At 40.3% G+C, this 16,574-nt stretch overlaps 1 protein-coding gene across 1 annotated transcript in view; it reads right to left on the bottom strand.

Moving 5' to 3' along the window:
• RORA (RAR-related orphan receptor A) overlaps nt 1-16,574 on the bottom strand; it is a 583,196-nt gene that overhangs the window by 168,608 nt on the left and 398,014 nt on the right. Inside the window, exon 3 of the mRNA XM_014535501.1 lies at nt 8,923-8,952. Within this exon, the coding sequence (XP_014390987.1) occupies nt 8,923-8,952 (30 nt within the window). The remainder of the gene's footprint in view (nt 1-8,922; nt 8,953-16,574) is intronic.

Here is a 16,574-nt window from a genome sequence, read left to right as displayed (position 1 = left end):
TACCAACAGCACAGGCTGGTAACAATCAATTATCCTGACGCCCCACTTGGTGAGGGAAAGTGGCTTTGCAGTTTTGTCGACACAAAAAAAGACACGGTGTAAGAGAGACAGATAAATTAATGTGGTGCGGTTCATTATATACTGAAGACTTTTATGAACGTGCAGCCAATGAAAATGCCTCCAACGGACCTTCGTGTCCTTTCAGGGACACAACAGCAAATCATTCTTGGAAAATTAAGAAATACCAGCAAAGAGAAAAGGAAGTGTAATTATCCTTGTTCAGTTGTGTGAGGGACATAATTCTCTGATGAGCAAATAATAAGCACCGCCGTTTACTTCGCCTGCCTAAGGTGTGAACAAGATTGGAATTTGGGGCTCAAGTTTCAGAGAGCTAAGTGTGGCTGAGTTTAAAAGGGTTGGGAAGGCACAGACTCCTAATGCATTACAGTAGTCTCCAGCCAATTAGCAGCACAAATGAAAGAAAGCAAGGAGAGCCATTAGCCACGTAGTTCAAGGTGCATATGTATTTTTCGAGTTTCACTGCTCATTTCATCCTTCTGAATTTGATGAGATGGCAAGGACTGGTCTTACAGTTAGACCTTAAAACTGGGGAGATGGACAAAAAGTGAAATACTCTTTCTCTATAATAATCAGAACAGCCTTCCCTTTTTGGACCAGCCCTTACCTGCTCAATTAGTGCGTTTTCTATACAGTTAATCAGAGGAAAGGCCAGAGAAGAACTTCCATCTACAGATACAAATTCTGTCTGAGTTCAGAGAAGGGGCTGGAGTATGGAACGTCTTAGGCATGTAACTAAATGGCAGTGGCAATAAAAACATTATTTACAGGTCACTGTGTTTTCCACATACATTCTGTAGCTCTGCATTGGTGATGAGTTAAAGACCAAACCTTAATTCTGTTCTTCACGTCCTCTCTTTTCATTGTTAATACTCTCCTCTAGTCAGACAGGCCTTCACCATCATCCTCCAAGCCCTCCACGGATCCACCCGATCACACCTAATCCTTCTTACCCTTCCAGATCAAGCTCAGCTCACCATGAGTGTCCCAGCTCAGAGGGACAGCTCACCTCCAATCACAACCCTGTGTTTTCCGGCAGTTCTTTCATTACTGGAAGTTCCTCAAGCGGGTCTGTACTTTCTTCTCCTCTGATGCAGACTAAACCAGTGGAGAGGGAGGATTATGCGTTAAACTTTCTACACTACATGGTGCCTAACACAGGGCTAAGCACAGAGGAGGGGATGGAAATGCTAAGCTAAGAAAATCTTTCTGACCCCAGCCCTGTTCTCTTTCCACAGGAACTGGTTGTGGTCTGCTGTCCAGCCTTCCTTCCCTACAGCCCTGTCCTATAGGTATCCAGATTATCACCATATCATCTCCTCTAAAAAACATCTATAATAATAATAAAAGCATAATATGCAAATTGACCAAACAGCCGAACAGTGGAATGACCATCTGGATGACCTTCCGGATGAAAGCAGGACTGCAAGGGCCGAGGCAGGTGGGGCTGCGAGGGCTGAGCCCCTTGCACGAATTTCATGCACTGGGCCTCTAGTTTTGAATAAAGGATTTATAGATTAAGTCTCTTCCCCTAAATCCAAGCCTTAATCTTGCCCATTCTAGCATTTTCTACTCCTTAATATGCCTTCTAATTATTATGCATGGCTGTTAATTATTTAGGGCATGAGGAGCTGGAATCGATGTCTAGGTGATCAACAAAGTTAAACAGGGGAGAGCTATCACTCCTATCTAGGAAAATAGTTTCCCCAGAGGTGGAATGAAGAGAATTCCACTGTAAGGAATCTTGGGCAGGCAAAGGAAAAAGGGTAATTGAATAGCTTGGAAATAAAACCTTAGTCACTATACAGATACTGACATCAGTTATATCAAAAGGACCATGGGACTACATATACAGTAGAGTTAGTGTAAAAAAGTGTCATGTAATTTATAGAGAAAGTGAATGAAGACTAATAACGTTCTTCATATTTCAAACAATTTGGCACCCCTGCTTCTCCTACGTTTTTATTCCTTTGGCTGCAAAGAGAGAAGCTGATGTAACTGCAAAGCCAGTCAGTCCTAAATTCAGGTGTGCTTAATCATACTCAAAGCCTAGATATTTAATTCGCTTATGTGCCCTTTGGATATGAATTTCAGTTCCCTAGGCATTTTTAGCTTTGATGGTTTTGTTTGTTTTTGGTTAGGTTTCAAGAAACCACAGTATCCTGAATCATATCACCTCTTAGTGGCAATGAATAATCAAGTTGGTCTGACAAACGAATAATGCCCACATTTATTATAAATCTCATGAATGTCCACTGAAGGCTATGTTGCAGTGGAAAATTGCTATAAGAAACATACATTACTGTTAGCATGGGAAACACAACTATCTTAGAAGTAGAAGTGGCCACTTTGAACTATATTTTTATTATGGAATTAGTTGAGTTGTATGAACAGTGACATTACATGGATGCCTGTTCTTTCATGAATTAGGTTAGATTGTTATAAAGATAAGTAACGATCATTGTAAAGTAAGAAGGTTGCATAGTTTTGAGTAGACTACCGTGTTTAAATAAACGTTTTTATGTAGTGGGAATAACCTCCCCCTTTCTTATAATCAGTTGGTTCACCACACTTTGAAGCCTTCATAGGTGAACAGTTGTGTGGTACAAGAAAATCTGAGTCAACTGTAAGAATAACTGTGTTACCCTTGGTTTTCTTCTTTTACTTTAGAATGGAAAGACCACTCTAAGGAATGAAGTTCTTTGTTGAAGCATTGAGACTCTGTGGCTTGGCTTTAAATTCTGGCTCCACCACATACTAGCTACTTATAGGACACTGGGCCTCAGTTTTCATTTATAGAGTGGGGATAGTAGCAATTACCTATCACACAAGATTGTGGTAAAGATTAAATAAATTAATGCTTATAAAGTGCTTAGAAAAGCATCTAGCACTCAGTAAGTGCTCCCAAACTATTACCCAATGTTGATATTGGAGATAATGGTGTGGCACTTATGTACATGCAAGGAGTCACCCTACTCTATTTTGGGTCCTGGCCCTGCCCATTACCAGCTGGATGGGTTTGGAAATTTTTTCACTTCTCTAAGTTACTGATCCCTCAGATAAATGTTCTCATCTAAAATGGGGGTGCATGTAGTACAAAGCTCACGGAGCTGATGAGAAAATTGAATGAGGTCATGCATAGAAAGTACTAAACGTAATGCCTGGATTATTAGACATCCAGCTCTTCTTTAAAGATCAATCCAACTGTGTATAAGAGTTTCATTAAATATATAATAAATCTATCAAGTATACGCCAGTATGTGGTAGGCTAGCCACTTCTGTTTTCTCCCTAGTAGTGGTCATTGATTTTGAAGAGCCATTCTCACCATCTCAACACACCCTTTTAAATCCTTGTTATGAAATCAGAACACAAATACTTTTTGTCCAAGTTCAATTCATGAATCCGAAGTCTACTAACAGAGCAAACTTGAATCAGCTGGATGCTCTGATGGAAACATTTAGTTAACTATTCTTGTTTTTTTTTTTTTAATGGAATTCACAGATCGTCACCATAAACTGTGGGTTGTAATACTATGTGAAACTTCTACCTTGGAAGAACTGACTGGCAGGACCAAGCGCAGTTCATTTATATCTTAATATGATGAGGCAGAGAAATCCTGTTAAGCTTAGGAGGACTTGGCTCTAGTCATACCGGCTGAGTCTAAACAAGGCAATATGTTTCCAGAGAGTACAGAGGGATTTTTACTTCCTTGGACTAGTTGACTTTGAAGGGACTGAAGAGGTGTTACTCTGGGTGAGAATGGGTATAAATGAGCAGGAGGGATCATTTTTTATTTTTTTTTAATTTTTTTTAGCACCCAAGGTTCAATCTTCCCCTTTCCCTTTAATGCTATTGTATGCTTGGATCAGAATCAGAATCCCGAAGGGTCTCTCTCTAATTTGTTTCTCCTCTCCACACTTCCAGCTTAGTCTGCTTTCCAGTGTGAACTGAATTTTCTGGAAATGGTACACTTGGTGTTTGTGTTTCAGATTGTTTTCTGTGACTATGTGCTCTTCCCCTTCCCCCACCAAGTTCCCACCTTCAACCTTGAGGGCAAAGAACCTGTCAGCACACAGTAGTTCCTCAATAAACAGTTGTCCATTGGTCAGTCCTCTAAGAGGCCAAAAAGCCCATCCTCAGGCAAGCTTAATGTCTGGGATGGCCAGCAGCCTTAGCAAGCTAAGAAATCAATCCTCTGGCTCCTTTATGAGCATTTGCTTTTCTCTTTTGCTGACTGTTTGTAAATGGGTAGAGAGGATCTGGACGAAAGCCTACTAAAAGAACTTCAGAGTGGCTTCTTCTCAGGTCTGTCCTAATAAACACCCAGCCAGCCATTGGAATTATAATTGCTGTGAGTCACGCCATGAGTCACATGGGTTGTCATGGCAACCTATTAACTATACAACCAAAGCACCTTCCATTAGCTTTGCCAAGAATGGTTCTTGAGTTTTCCTGGACTGTGAAAATAATGTGGGTGAGCCCCAAGTTTGGGTTGCTAAGAGTTTATAATAAAAAGGAATGGCCTCAAGGAAAGTAAAAGAACATGAGAAAATATAGTTATTCTTGTTCTTGGACCTCCTGAGTAAATGACAACAATGGCGACAAATTGTTGGGTTGGTTTTATGATATCAACAAATGCCCAAGGAGAGAAGGTTGATGCCTCGAAGCCAAGTTTCTCTAACTCGAATTCAAAGCCGAGTCTCTAGGGGTAAAAAGTGAATATGTTAATCTATTCTACTTTAAATTGTTGCAATCAACACTTTTTATTGTTACAGATATAAAAGATTATTTCTCAAAGAACTATCCTGGTTTTTTTTTCCAAAAATATTTTTACTATTGAGGACTAAATTTCTTTATAAATAATACAGTATTTTAATTTTATATTTTAGGGAGTAGCCTGCTACAGTCAAACAAAATGTATTAATTTACCTTTTAATGGCAATTTATGTTAAAATTAAAATATTTTGGAGGGTTTGGAAGCATATTTTATTTTGTTATTTATTGGGGAAAAGTGACATTAAATTGGAAAAAAAGGACACATTTTCCTGACTGCTTCCTGAATAACCTGCATTTTCTGCATGTTTGCAAGTACCTGCTTCTGAATATGGAAGAAAGCAAGCAGAACAGACTAAAACAGGAAGAATAAGGGATATAAACAAGGATGAGAACACAAGGAAGTAATGATGATCTGTTGCTTCTGGAAGCCTACCAGGTATCTTAGTGATCTGTGATGGGCTGGCTGATATAATCCCTAAGGTTATGATCCACGATGCTAAACTTCCCATTAGCTGGAAGCAGTTAAGATGATCTATTGCATTTTTCACTTCTTCTCCATATTTGTCATATTCTAACATTTTAGTGAATGCGGAATTATTGAAGTAGAATTAGATTAAGTAAGAAGTCAGGACCAATGACCAGTTGTCCTTGGCAAATAGGAAAAACCAAGATAGCAGTCGATTCCAAGAAAAAGATGCTTCTCCGCATGGTACTATTTCAGCAGGAAAGAGACCAGAACAAACTTGTGAAACACCATAGCAAAAACAATCCTGAAAATGTCCAACCAAATACAGGTGCTATATAATCACCACAAAAATTGGATTGAAATTCTATATCACAGTATAAAATTTCTCTAGTATGTTCCTATCCTATAAGTAATAACTCCCTTTTATGTTCCCACACCCAAAACCAACAGCAATATTTCCAATCAACAATTGAAGAACAGAAAAAATGTAAGAATTCCTTGACCAATTTGGTCCTGATGACTTGGTACTAGAAGCCCCAAAGCTTTGCCTTTTCCCACTGGTCAAGTAAAGTTAATGACAAACACAAAAGGTTCTCTTCTCAGGAACTCAGGAGAATGAGTTCTCCAAAGACCATGTTTATGGAGTCCTCTGAAGCTAACAATAAGATTTCCTTTCCTGGGAATTTTTGGCTCAACTCTATTAAAACATTTTTTTTGAAAAGCAATACCTGTACTTTCCAGGTAATAAGGTGGCCTAAAATATTATCAGGTGTCACAACTATTCAGGTTCATTTTGTAGTTCTTGCACCTCTGACTGGTGTACCTGTGAGCTGACACTCTGGTCTGATAATATATTCTACAACTGTACATGTTAATTTGTAAGTTGAACAATCTCTCTGTGAGGGCAGATTGAAAGTGCTAATGGGGGGTGACTTGAGCCGTTGATGATTATGTAGTCAAGCCTTGACCAAGGTTTCCAGAACCCTGGCTAAAAATGGAAGTTGTGAGACAGGACATAAATGAATTCATACACTTCACTGATAGTGAAACTTTTTGAAGAACAGATGTCAAGATGATTTAAGAGGAGCTGGAATTTAACATCTTAAGACAACTTATAGGCAAGTTTGGACAGTTCCGTTTTCAAGCAGAATCCGACAGATGCTAAAGAAGTCATTTAGGTGGCTGTTATTAGAGAAAGAAGTGGTTGATTTTCTTCCTCCTCACAAGTTGTGGGCCCTGTAGAGATGCTAAGATCAGAAATATGATGGGCTGTCTGCTGAGTGTGGTGACAAAAACAATCTCCACATTTAAGTGGCATAAGACTTTTACTAACACACAACTTGGACAATTCAATTTCTTCTTGGCATGTGCAAAGTTTTGTGTCTATTCAGGTGCCATGCTGCCCAACTTGACTTGCTGTTTTATTTTGGGCCCCCTTCCCCAAATCATGAGAGTAAACATCAATCAAAAAACGAAGGTGATTTCTGATCTAAATCTTTCTGTCAACTTAATATTTGAATTACATAAAGGAAGCTTTATTTTAAGCCTTTCTACATTTACTTTATGCTTAATGTGTAAGAATTTCCCTGCTCATTTTCTTAGTTAGAAAGGCAATCAAAATCCACCCAGTTTGGCTGTATCTTGATAGCTGATGGAGTTAGTTAATTAAGCCTTTGCTGCAAGGCCAACCAAGTTTGTTGCCTCTTACTAGAAATCCAGGTTTTCATCACTAGCTACCAGTCTCATGCTGTCACCTAAATCCTCCCATGAATTTAAATCCAACCACAGGCGATTGTTTCTACAATAGACCAATGAAATTACTCTCAAGAATGACAATTCCTTGAAGATCCTTATGGATGGACAGTCTATATATTAATGAAAACCTACAGTCTCTGTCTCACTGGTAGTTGAGGAGGACTCTTGGTATCCAATGGAGCTGAACTAGTGGTTCTATTCACTTATCCAAGAGCCAAGTCACAATGCAAATAGTTAGTGGCTTTCTGTATATTGCCAGGTGGCCAGGAGTCCATACCCCAAACCACCAGAAACAGTAGGCACAATCATCCGCCCCTGTTTGGGAGAGGCCCAGGACTGAGCTAGCAGAAAGACTGAATTACTTACCACCTCTAGAGTGGGTCCCTCCAGGCCAGGGACGAGCTCATGGGCAAGGCTGTGCAAGGAAGCGCTCTGTACCATGCCTGCCCTGCGGATATACAGAGGACTTCAGTCTCCTGTACTGTCAATCTCTCAGTCATCATGAGCTCAATTATGCACCGACAACAGCAAGAACAACGACGACGATGACAACAAAACATCCCCCCAAAAGCTAAGGGCCACAGGCTACCCTGATGAAGGGACAGCCAACTGGAACTGTGTGTTGAAAGATGGAGGTGCTGCCCTGATCATGTGTCCATTACAGGCCTGAACTTTTCATCTTTCCTCAAACAAATATTCCACTGAAGCCCCTGGGAGAGCAATGTGGGGAGACTATAGGACTGGGCCCTAAAAGTAAGGCAACCATCTGATTTAGTGGGATTTCTTTTTGTTTGCTTTTTTGTTTACTACAAATACAGATAGACAGACAGACAAACCCAAGAGCAGGTTTCAAGAATCAACTGAGGCACAAGATAAACTATTTTGAGGTTAAACAGATTTTTTCCCCCAAATGTTTCACAAGAAATCAAAAAAATTTAAAGTGTAATTAGGAAAAATTTGGGGACATGTCTTTGTCAGCCCTATATTGTGCCATAAATATCTCCACTCCTTGCCTTAGAAGGATGCCCACACATATCTCATAGGTAGCACATATCTGTGGTCTAAAATAGTTATGAAATTCTAATGACGCTATTAATTCAAAGTCTAAATATGCTGGTCAAGTACAGTGAACGTTGACTGCCTGCATCAATGATGTATTCATTTCATCCTGAGGTTCAAAGCACAGTCAAACATTATTGCTCAGATTGAAAATCACAACACTTTACATTGACGTGAGTTGGTAAACTATGGTACAGTTTGAATGAAGGCAAATGATGAAAGCAGTTGAGCCTGAGAAGTGGGAATGAGTACAGAGTATAAATCCAGCGCACATTTCCACATCAAACTGCCGATGCCATTAACCAGGGCCCTTGGCGGCCACACTCATGGTCAAACAACAGCACCTATTCCCAGTCAGTATCTCTGCTCCACAGACACAAGTACAAGACGGCCTACATCATGAACTAGTGGTGAGGAAAAGGAGACCAAAGTTTAAAAGAAAACAAGGTAATGTTTCCTAGAAACATAACTCTTCTAAGAAGGATCGAGGGTAAGAATGATAAGTAATTAACTGATCCTCCCAGCTAGATTTTATGATTTTTCTACAGCTTAATGGCTTAAATCACTAGAACTCATCAGAATATGTCTAGACTCTTTTTAACACACACTCAGAACACACAGGTGGAAATGTACCCCTTCCAACCACTACAGGTAGAAAAATATGACCTCTGTTGACCATGGATCACAGCTGAAACATTAGTTTATACTTGAAGGGTCACAGCAGCCAGACATATGCGAATTCCAATTCTTCAGAAAACTTGGGACAAGAAAATAAAGCATTACTTACATGTATGCGTCTTCTTTGTTACTGAGATACCTAGAAGAGAGGAAATAATGACAAAGGTAAGAACGTGTCCTGTGTGTGCTTCTTGGAATGTACATTATGCACAGTCTATTCAGAAACACATTTTGTTCAGATGGTGATGCAGAAGCAGGATTAGCCTTACGTGGCGGCGTTACAGGACCTACCCCAGCATAATGCAACCATGGATGACGGGAACAGTGAGCATCGGCTACTGATGTAAGAGCTCCCGTGGTAAAAAGAAGTAGCACAGATAGTGATTAAACAGAGTGAGAGAAGACTCTTATTTTTTTAATTTTAAATAGGGGAGACAATCATCTTTATAGGCAGAGTGGGGAAGATTCAAGGCTCAAGAGAGTGATGCCAACCTACCCAGACAACAGAGCAATTAATTTGCTATGGCCATTGATTGTGTGTTTGCTTTTCAATGAACATGACTCTTCCTGCTTGCCTGAAGCTTCACTTTTAATGGTGAGGGAAAACACTTCCACAAAACGCACCTATCTGTTCATACTCGTTAGGGTCAGAAGGGGAATGACTTCACTGTACACGGCACCGAAATGAACATGGACCGAATGACAACATGGACTCATGACTCAGCACCCTTGATGTTTCCAAGATCATTTACAGAGAGCAGGTGACGAAATGCAACCAAGCAAGATTAGGCACCTGAGACCACATAAAGATAACATGCACGCATGCTCAGTGCCAATGGTGCTATCTCTGTTTTAGAAGGACTCCATTTTGAACGCTTCCTGCTTCCTTCTTCTTGGAGGATATGCTTCAGACCAAGTGGGCTCAAAGTCATAAAGCTCTTGAACACATTAGGCCTGTGACTAAGAACTGCGGTAAACCTTGATTTTTTTTTTCTTTCAAGTTATTAAGAGAGTTATTTAACCCTCCTCTGGAAAGTAAAAGTTGTTGAAAAATTTGGCACCCACATCAGACTTATCACTGAGCTATGGAACATATGGTACAGAGAAGAAATCTATTCTGAAAATCCACGGTAGACATTAAAAAAAAAAGTTAGTTCCAAAGTTGTACGCCAAGACCAAAATCACACACTTGTTCCCCCCACAACTTTCCAACAGGCTTACTTAGGGAAGCTGAAATTACATAGCCCAACTCAAATTCTCCCCCCCCCCTTTTATTGAGGAAAACGTAACTATTGTTTTTCATCGTGTTTGAGTTGGCGTGGCAAAGTGAAGTTAGAACGTACTGCAAAGAGCCTTAAAGGCTCTCTCTCTCTCCCACAAGGGAACGGAAACAGTGTTCCAGAAGTTTGTGAAATAAGCATGGTCATGGGAAGGGAACTTCCCTCAACAGCAACCGCGAGTGGAGTTTAAAATCTGAGTACAATTTGCAGCTCCAGCTCATGACACCAGCGCCCACAAATTGATACATTAGTGCTCTTTCAGCATTATGAGAGCTCTGTGTGTACCTTCCTCAGGAAAGAATGCTTTCTGTAAAATCACTTTGAAGAGAAAGTGCTTATGCCGTCGCTCCTGATTATTCAGAACCTCCACACAATTGGATTTAACACAGCCCAAGACAGACCTATCTATATTCGCTGAGTGTGGGACTATTTTCTCCTGACGCCCAAAGGCCTGATGAAAATACCACTGCTTTGACTTTTCTACTTAAATGTATTATACAGCGTGATGCAGTGTTCTCATCAAATATTTCCATGATGATTACACTGATAATAGATTTAGAGACTCTTTCCAGGAACGCTGCCTGCTCTTTGAAATCACAGTCGCATGGAGCTAAAACGTCTCATCTCTGTCCCTGGGAGAAAGCATGACTTCAGCAACAACACGAACTCGGTCCCTCAGTTTTGTGTAACTGCCAATTAATAGTCAATAGAAATAATCAGGGGAGACACCTGTATTAGAGTTGCCAGATTTAACAGATAAGAAACAGGATCCCCAGTAAAATTTGAATTTCAGATACCAATTTAGTGTTCATCTGAAGTTCAGATTTAACTGGGCAACCCGGACCTATACAAATACAATGTGAATTTTATCTAGTATATACAATGAATAATATACCAATCAATAAACATATTTTTTATAGAGAACGGGTTAAAAAACACACTCCTCTCACAAAAGCAATATATTTTCTTAAATGTATCACAGCTCCTGAATATGGAGATAGGACTGTGCATATTTTACTTGATATCCATTATGAAGACAAAATTCTATTTTCCTAGAAAAAGCAAATAAATGAAAACGATGAACACACAAAAGACAAATTGAATGGAACGATCAGAAAATTGATCGGAATTCCCTTCCTCCTCCTGTCCTGACAAATAAGAAGTGTGATCACACTAAGGCCTTGAATTTGTGCCACTCCTTTCTCTCTAAGATCTAGAACTTCATAGTAACTGACACGACAGAAGTGGGAAAAAAGCAAAAACTTCCTTCTCATTTCACAGATGGAGCAGCTGAGGCTCAGGGAAGTTTTTAGTTAGCATAACAAAAAACTTTTCGGGAAGCTAATATCAGACTGGAAGTGTGACCATGGCACACATTTTAAAACCATGGTATAGAGAGTGCCTCTCAAAAGAGTAAACAGGTAATAGTGTGATGAAGGCCTGGGCAGGAGGTGGGCTAGAAGGGGTCAAATGAAGAAAAAAGGGGACATCTGTAATACTTTCAACAATAAATATTAACAATAAAAAAGAGTAAATATTCAAAAAGAATATTTAAACCAGGGAGCCCACCAGGGAGCCCACCAGGGCTTGGGTGAAAGAGGGCCTTCACCAGAGGCCTGGGTGCCATGCCTTGTGACCAGCAGCCATTTCTTCACCCTTTAATGGGGTGGGGAGGGTCTTCCCTTTTTCTTCTCATTTCCCCACAGGTTGCCAGATTCCCATCTTTCTCATCATAGAACTCATCCTCAGTGAGACCGCAGCAGTCATATATTGCTCAGGTCCTCAAGTGGAAGAGGGAAGACTTATCTGGACCTAATGCTACTGGTAGCAATTGCAGTTCTGCATCAAAAATTTTTTGAGAATTAGGTTTTCGAAATACAAATTTTGATGAGTATTATGTAGGAAAATAGCTGTAGAAAAGAGTAACCTTTTAAAAAAATCCTCATCCAAGGACAGGTTTTTATTGATTTGAGAGAGAGAGAGGAAGAAAGAGAGAGAGAGAGAGAGAGAGAGAGAAAGGGAGAGGGAGAGAGAGAAACATTGATCAGTTTCCTCCCAAACATACCCCTGACTGGGGATGGAAGCCACAATCTAGGTATGTGTCCTGACCTGCAATAAACCCTCAACCTTTTGGTATGGGACTATGCTCCAACCAACTGAGCCACCCGGCCAGGGTGTAAACAGTAAAAGAGTAAACTTTTTATAGGCAGCTCTTAAGATAACTGGCTTTGGAGTCAAGCTGACTTGAGCTTGCTTTCTTAGACCATCCACACTGCTGCCTCTTGGCTGAGAGACCATGGGCAAGTTCTTAACTGCTCTGGGCCTTTGTAATGATAAAGTATTATATTATCTATAATAATAAAAGTGTAATATGCTAATTAGACCGGACAGCCAAACGACCTTCCGGATGAAGCCAGGGCTGCGAGAGCCGAGGCAAGCGGCCGTAGCTGCGAGGGCCGAGCCCCTTGCACGAATTTTGTGCATCAGGCCTCTAGTATGTCATATAATAATAATAATACTCAGGAGGCTGTTGTGAAAATTAAAATGAAATAAGGATGTGTGGAAAGCTTTACAAACTAGGAGGGGTGATATAAATGTTAATTATTGACTTTGACAAAGAGTGGGCAATCCACACAGCCTTATTTTAACAAAGTTAATTAGAATGTTCTCCTAAAAGAAAAGCCATAGCTACTCATGATATTTTTGGGTTTTACACTGACTCATGACCTAGGACTCTGGTATTGAGATCAATGCTCTTGATTTCAAATTTCATATTTGATGGAGGAAAGCATGAAACAGACAACCAACTTCCTAAAAGCAAGTGTACTCTGTTCTAGACCCTGAACTCCACTGGAGTCTTTTTTTTTAAATATATATTTTATTAATTTTTTACAGAGAGGAAGGGAGAGGGATAGAGCGTTAGAAACATCGATCAGCTGCCTCCTGCACACCCCCTACTGGGGATGTGCCCGCAACCAAGGTACATGCCCTTGACCGGAATCGAACCTGGGACCTTTCAGTCCGCAGGCCGACGCTCTATCCACTGAGCCAAACCGGTTAGGGCTCCACTGGAGTCTTTACTCTCTGAACTCAAGGGAAGCTACTTGCTCACTGGCAGGTGGGCTAAGTGGGCTGCTGACCAGCACAGGCGAAGGACTTAGATCACCACCACCCAAGTGTATCAAACCTAGTCCAGATGTTGTGAAGGCTTAGGTTCATTTCCAAATGACTGGGAAGGACACCACGATTCTTTCCCTGAGATTCGCCAACAGGCCACTGAGCAGAGTACTGCTCTCTACAGACACCGGGGCTTCATGGAGTTGTAGCACAGTGATGGGGTAGAACCAACTTCCTAAATGCAAAGCACTAACATACCCCAAGCCAAAAGTGAACACGCTGGGTGATTTAGGCAAGTCACTTAACTTCTCTGGGCCTTAGTTTTCTCATCGGTTGAATGAGGTAGTTGAACTGCATGATCCTTCATTTCCCTTCTAGTTCATTGATCAATGGCTCCTTGCCCTGTTTTCTAGCTATCAAACCAAACCTCCTCTTTCTAAGCAACAGGCTGCCAGGTCTATTTCTTGCTATACAAAATCTGATGGAGCTCACAATCAAAGGTAACCACCCGAAACTTTTTCCTTTCTGCCTTTAAATCCAAAGAAGAAAGAAGGCAGTGCCCACAAAAGGTTATATAAGTAAAAGATACACTTCTTTGGGGTGATATTTTAAAATTATCTGGGCTAGAGAAAAATGGTACCTTTTGATAAAGTTGCAAGACTCCTTATATTATATTTCACCCAGATCTGATCTGAGAGAGAGAGAGAGAGAGAGAGAAAGAGAGAGAGGATTTATTTTCAGTTAATGCTTTAATTTCTAACTTAGCAATATGACAGCAGTTTTAAATTAATAACTCTTAATGCTAAGAGGAAAAGTCTCCATGAATACTCTACCCAAAGTAGGGCTTCTAATACAGCAAGACTGCCTGACTCTATTTAGCCCACCATGCCTCCCAGTAAAGCAAAGGCAATGTAATGAAATGCCACAAATTTATCACTGTCACTGTTATCAGGAGTTGCAGAGTTATAGTCATCATGGAGCAGAGCACTTTAGGAATGTGATCTGATATTTCCAATATTGTTAGATCTTGGACCAATTAACTTCTTTGATGGACTTCTTGTTGTCTCTTGGTTTCTAGGCAATTGTCTGGGTACCAAGTTTATTTTAACTTTTCTTTTTTTTGGGGGGGGAAGGTAAGAAATGGCACCTTTCCTCTTCCCTAGACATGCCAATTGCTAAGCTAGAGGCCTGCATTGCGGACTGGTCCCCAGCCACAGAGCTGCCCCTCTGCCGCTTTGCCAATACTCAGCCTGCATGTCTGCTCTTGTTCTCTTTCAAAATGACAACTGTTGAGAAAGACATATTTCCAACCCAGGTAAGTTCTGTGCTAGAATATAAAACAAAAAGAAAAACAAACAAACAAACAAAAAACCACAATAAAGAATAATGAAAATAAAATGCAGCTAAGTTTTTCTTTTTTTCTTCTTTCTGTTTTAAAATATGCCAATGCTTCCACATTTCAAGTGAGTTTGTATGGTAGGGACAGGGAGCTGTACTAAATGAAAATTAACAAAATCTATAATTGGCCAACTAGCTATGAGTCTACACTAGCCCCACACATGGCTTAACTTCCCTGAGCTTTCGTTTTCTTCTCTATGGAATAGAGATAAAATTCTCTGTGACAAGTTCAGAGTAAGACCAGTAAGAGATTTCTCATACCCAGCATAGTGTCCCCATAAACAACTGTCCCCTCTCCACTAAGCATGCTTCTAAGGCAGACACTTTGCATGGGAGAAGCAGAGAGATATCCCGTGGGCGGGGACAGGCATGCCCATTAGGGCAATGTTGTTAAACAGGTGGATAACCTGGTAAATGAGGGTTTGAGAGCTCAGACAGAACTTTCACAACAAAATCTGGAACACGTAACCTCCTTCCCACCATATTCTCAGCAAGCATCCTGCGCAGAAAGTTGCTGTCTCCTGGGTCCACTCGCTCCTACCTGGACTTGTTTTTGTTGCCTTATTGTAAGAAGCTAGTAGTTAAAACAGCAACTTAAATGTAGCGCATGAATACTAGCTCAGAAACAAGGCTCAGCATTTAGGCTCTTTCTTTTTAATGGCTGACAATTGTTTCATAAAGAACAAAATATTTCGCGCTGGCCCTGTGCGTGCCTTTTTTTTTCCCCCCCCCCCCCCGCCCTGCTTTCCTGAGTTGTCCTGTGAGCTTGCTCTATCCCTCACATCGCTCAGGAGATAATCTACGCAGGAGGCAGACCAGGGACTCAGTTGACCAGGGCCTTACCAACATGATGTTACAAAACAATGTCCTTGTCTAGGACAAAGGAGCTATTAATGATAATCAGTACATATGACTGAAAGTGCTCCAAGTAATCTCCGGACTTTGTTTCAAAAATTCTTAATGGACACTAATGCTTTGGGTTCACTCGAAAGAGAAATAAATGATGTGCCAGGGTTGCAGGGACCAAGGACAACAGGCAGAAGGCATCAAGGCATTAGCAATGTTCCGACAATCAAACATTAATAATTGCATAAAAAGCCTTTAAGAATCATTTAGAAATACTAATTATGAAGATAAATAATACTTTAATGTGAGCTTTCTTTTATCTTAGATGTGAGCCTAGGTTGAGCTGTTTCAGTAGTAATACTTCAGTCCTTTTACCAATCAAGGTGCTTTTTACAACATGACAAAAATGCCATTTTAGTTTGAAAATGGTTATTGGTATGGATAAAAGGACTTTTTTTCAGTTCTTTGAATTAAAAAAAAATGTGTATAACTTTCTTCCATCTGTAGGTCATGTGTCCTGACATTTGTACTCAGAAATATCTTTTAATTTTGGACAGGTGGGCCAGCACTATATCCTCTTTCAAGTCCTGCCTTTATTCTTGACAAACCAGTTCCAAGGATACAACTTTATTCCTGGTCCCCCAGCAAAGTCAACATAAAGAGACCTTCAGTTTTATCCTAGAAAGAAAGTTTGAGATTCAGCTTATTGGGGAAATATCCACCTTGTCTCTTAGGGCTCACTATTCAATGCATGATGAAAAGTCCATACCCAAGGAGGGAAATTTCTCCTCCTATGGCTTGCTGGTGCCAAATGCTTGACTAGCACTCGTGGATAGTAAGAATAATATGAAACCTTGCTCTTTCAAATGTCCTTTTTTGAGTCTCTATATGGAAAACAGAGCTATCCATTAGATCAGTGATGGCGAACCTATGACACGCGTGTCAGAGGTGACACGCGAACTCATTTTTTTGGTTGATTTTTCTTTGTTAAATGGCATTTAAATATCTACACTAATTATCAAAAATATAAGTCTTTGTTTTACTATGGTTGCAAATATCAAAAAATTTCTATATGTGACACGGCACCAGAGTTAAGTTAGGGTTTTCCAAAATGCTGACA

The sequence above is a fragment of the Myotis brandtii genome, unplaced genomic scaffold (assembly GCF_000412655.1).
Source record: "Myotis brandtii unplaced genomic scaffold, ASM41265v1 scaffold144, whole genome shotgun sequence".
Lineage (NCBI taxonomy): Eukaryota > Metazoa > Chordata > Mammalia > Chiroptera > Vespertilionidae > Myotis > Myotis brandtii.
The sequence above is the reverse complement of the archived record's forward strand: the minus strand, read 5'-3'. Positions and strand labels throughout refer to the sequence as shown.